General features: G+C 50.3%; 1 protein-coding gene across 1 annotated transcript in view; it reads left to right on the top strand.

The window, feature by feature from the left end:
- The first annotated feature begins 1,423 nt into the window (after window positions 1-1,423).
- The window catches only part of DSTYK (dual serine/threonine and tyrosine protein kinase), an 18,313-nt gene continuing 17,034 nt past the window's right edge, over window positions 1,424-2,702 (top strand). The window contains exon 1 of the mRNA XM_009080275.1: window positions 1,424-1,808. Coding sequence (XP_009078523.1) covers window positions 1,476-1,808 — 333 coding nt within the window. The 5' untranslated portion in view covers window positions 1,424-1,475. The remainder of the gene's footprint in view (window positions 1,809-2,702) is intronic.

Raw genomic sequence — 2,702 nt, 5'->3', positions numbered from 1 at the left:
CCTTCAGCTCTGGGGCCATGGAGCATCTCTCTGGCTGTGGTGGAACCCCAGCTGGTTTGTGTTCCTGGAGTATCCTGGAGTATTGCAGCAGATGAGGGATTTGTTTGTATCCATAGTTTTTTGTCCTACCAGAATGACTCTGTTGCTATGCATAAGGTAACACAAAGCTGCTTAGGCTTCAGCTTGGATGACTGAGTGGGCCAAGCTGAATTTGGGACTTGGGAAAGAATCCAGGAGCTCAACTCAGTCCTGAGCCTGAATTGATGCATAAGGTGAGCTCAAGGAGTTGTACCATCCCTAACCTCTGAATTCCAAGCCCATGATGCTGCAGCTGATGCTTCAGCTGGAGATGAGTAAGGAGAGTGATTACAGGGAGAGCTGCTGCTCTGGAGGAGATACAGATGTTGAGTAATTTCCTTCTGCAGCTTAAAAGCTGTGGTTAAAATGAGGCTCTGGCAAGCTGAGCCTGTCTAGCTCAGCTCTGCAGCTTAGCAAAGATGTGTCCTGTTGGGGAAATCAAAGCTGTGAGTGTGTTTTAGCTGCCCTGGAACATTCTGGCTGCTTGCACAGTGCCTTCCCTTGGCTCATCCCTGCCCAGAGTGGCAGTTTGAGGAGGTGTTGTGGTTGTGTCTCTATCCTAGGGAACTGCTGGCAGGGGCTGTTGGTTCTCCTGCCATGTCTCAGCAACCTTAGTCTTCTCTGCTTGATGTGCAGAAGCAATTTTGCAGGGATGTCTTTTCCTGAGGGCAGAATTTGGGTGCTCTAATGTCAGTGTTCTGAGATTTCAGTCCACAGGCTCGTGCAGGGATTCCCTTTGGGACGTGGATGTGAAGTGTTTGACATTTGCAGTGTGGGTGGAACCGATTCAGAGTTGATTGAATCTATTTCTGATATGGGACAGGAATGTTCTGTACAGCCAAGCCATAAAACCTTGGGAAGAGCTATCCTTAGTGACCCCCTGGAGCTCCATGACCTCTGGGGCAAGAGGAAATGCAGTTCCAGCCCAATGCAGAATTAAACCTTTGGTTGTTTTGACCTTGACAACTGTTTCCTCTTGACCTTTAGGACCTTCTGTTAGTCTTCACTAACCTGCTGAGCTGCAAACTCTTTCCAGTGAAGTAGAATCATGGAATATCCTGAGCTGGATAGGACCCACAAGGCTCATGGAAGTCCAACTCTTGCCCTGCACAGGCCACCCCAAAATCCCACCTTGAACCGTGTGATGGGGAGAACAATCCCAACAGTTTTGATGGCTGGAATCAACTTGCTGTGGACCTGTGTTGGAATGCTGAGTTCCTGACATGGATTTCAGGATAGATAAGCAAATTGGTGGTGCTGTGTGGGTTCCTGGGTGGGCTGTGGGGCAGTGATAGCTGAACTTCTGCCCAGCCAAGTGCTCTAACAACCTGTCCTCCACTGCAGGGCACAGCTTCATCGCCTTCCCTCGCCACGAGGAAGAGCATCTCCAGAGGACCATGAGCTGGCACCCCTGTCTCCTGATCCTGGGCCAGAACTGCCATGCCAAGTGCCAGTTGCTCAACATCCTGCTGGGTGAGAAGCTGCTCCCAACCACCAAGATCAGCAACGAGGAGAACTGCAAGCGGCGCCGGATCCGCTTCACCCACGGCACACAGACACGGCTCAGCCTGGCCCTGCCCGAGCAGTACGAACTGGTCCACATGTTGGCAGCACACAGAGGCCACTGGGACACCATTCCAGAGGAGGACTTGGAGATCCATGGGGATAATGAGGATCCTGCTCACCGGATCGCTGAGCTGGAGGTCATGTTGCCATACTCACTGCTGAAGGTAACCAGGTGTCCATGACCATCCTCCCAGGGAGACTCAAGGTGGGGAGGCACAGGTTGCCTAGGGAGGTTGTGGATGCTCCAGCACTGGAATTGCTTGAGGCCAGGTTGGATAAAGCCTTGAGCAACCTGGTCTGATGGGAATTGGTGGAGTCCAACACCTCCAGGGATGGTAAGAGGCATCTGGATATGACACTGGAGGATATGGGTTAGGGGTTCCAGCAGTGGCAGGTTAATGGTTGGATTGGATGATCATATAGGTCTCCTCCATCCTCTGATTCTGTGATTCTGGTTGTCCCTGCCCAGGACAGGGGGTTGGGTCTAGATGATCTTTAAGGTTGACTCCAACCCCTTCCCATTCCATGACTCTCTGTACCATTTATAGTCCCTGGTAAAATGAATTGTGTCAACTCCCAAGCATGGGAATATTTGCCATCAAAGAGAAGCTGAGCCTGGTGTTAGGGTTTTAGCTCGACATCTCTGTGCTGTTGTTTCAGTGCTGACTCTTAGAACTGTCATTCCTCTGTGGTGTTTCCATCCATCTCAGGAGTCAAGTTCAGGCAGAACTCCAAAGGTCTCCTAAAATTTGATTCAGCTTCAAGGTCATTCCGAGTTAGCTTTGCTGTCTCATGGTAGCTTGAAGCTGTTACACAAGGAGATTGTACTTGATCTCTGGCCTGAAGGTTTTGTTGTCAGGGAAATCTTCCTTCCAATAAAACCTGATTCCCTGTGGCAAAGTGGCTTTTGCAGTGCTGTGGTGCCACTGGAGTTGGAGATGTTAAGGAATCAGCTCCCAGTGCTGCTTCTAACATTGTGTCTTTGAGTTTCCTTTTACTTGTCCATAAAAGCTGTTCCTGGCTGGATTGTTGCAGTTTGGGGCTTAGCAAATCCCTTT

Source organism: Acanthisitta chloris, unplaced genomic scaffold (assembly GCF_000695815.1).
Source record: "Acanthisitta chloris isolate BGI_N310 unplaced genomic scaffold, ASM69581v1 scaffold17048, whole genome shotgun sequence".
Lineage (NCBI taxonomy): Eukaryota > Metazoa > Chordata > Aves > Passeriformes > Acanthisittidae > Acanthisitta > Acanthisitta chloris.
Note: the sequence above shows the minus strand (reverse complement) of the source record. Positions and strands in the feature narration are given on the sequence as shown.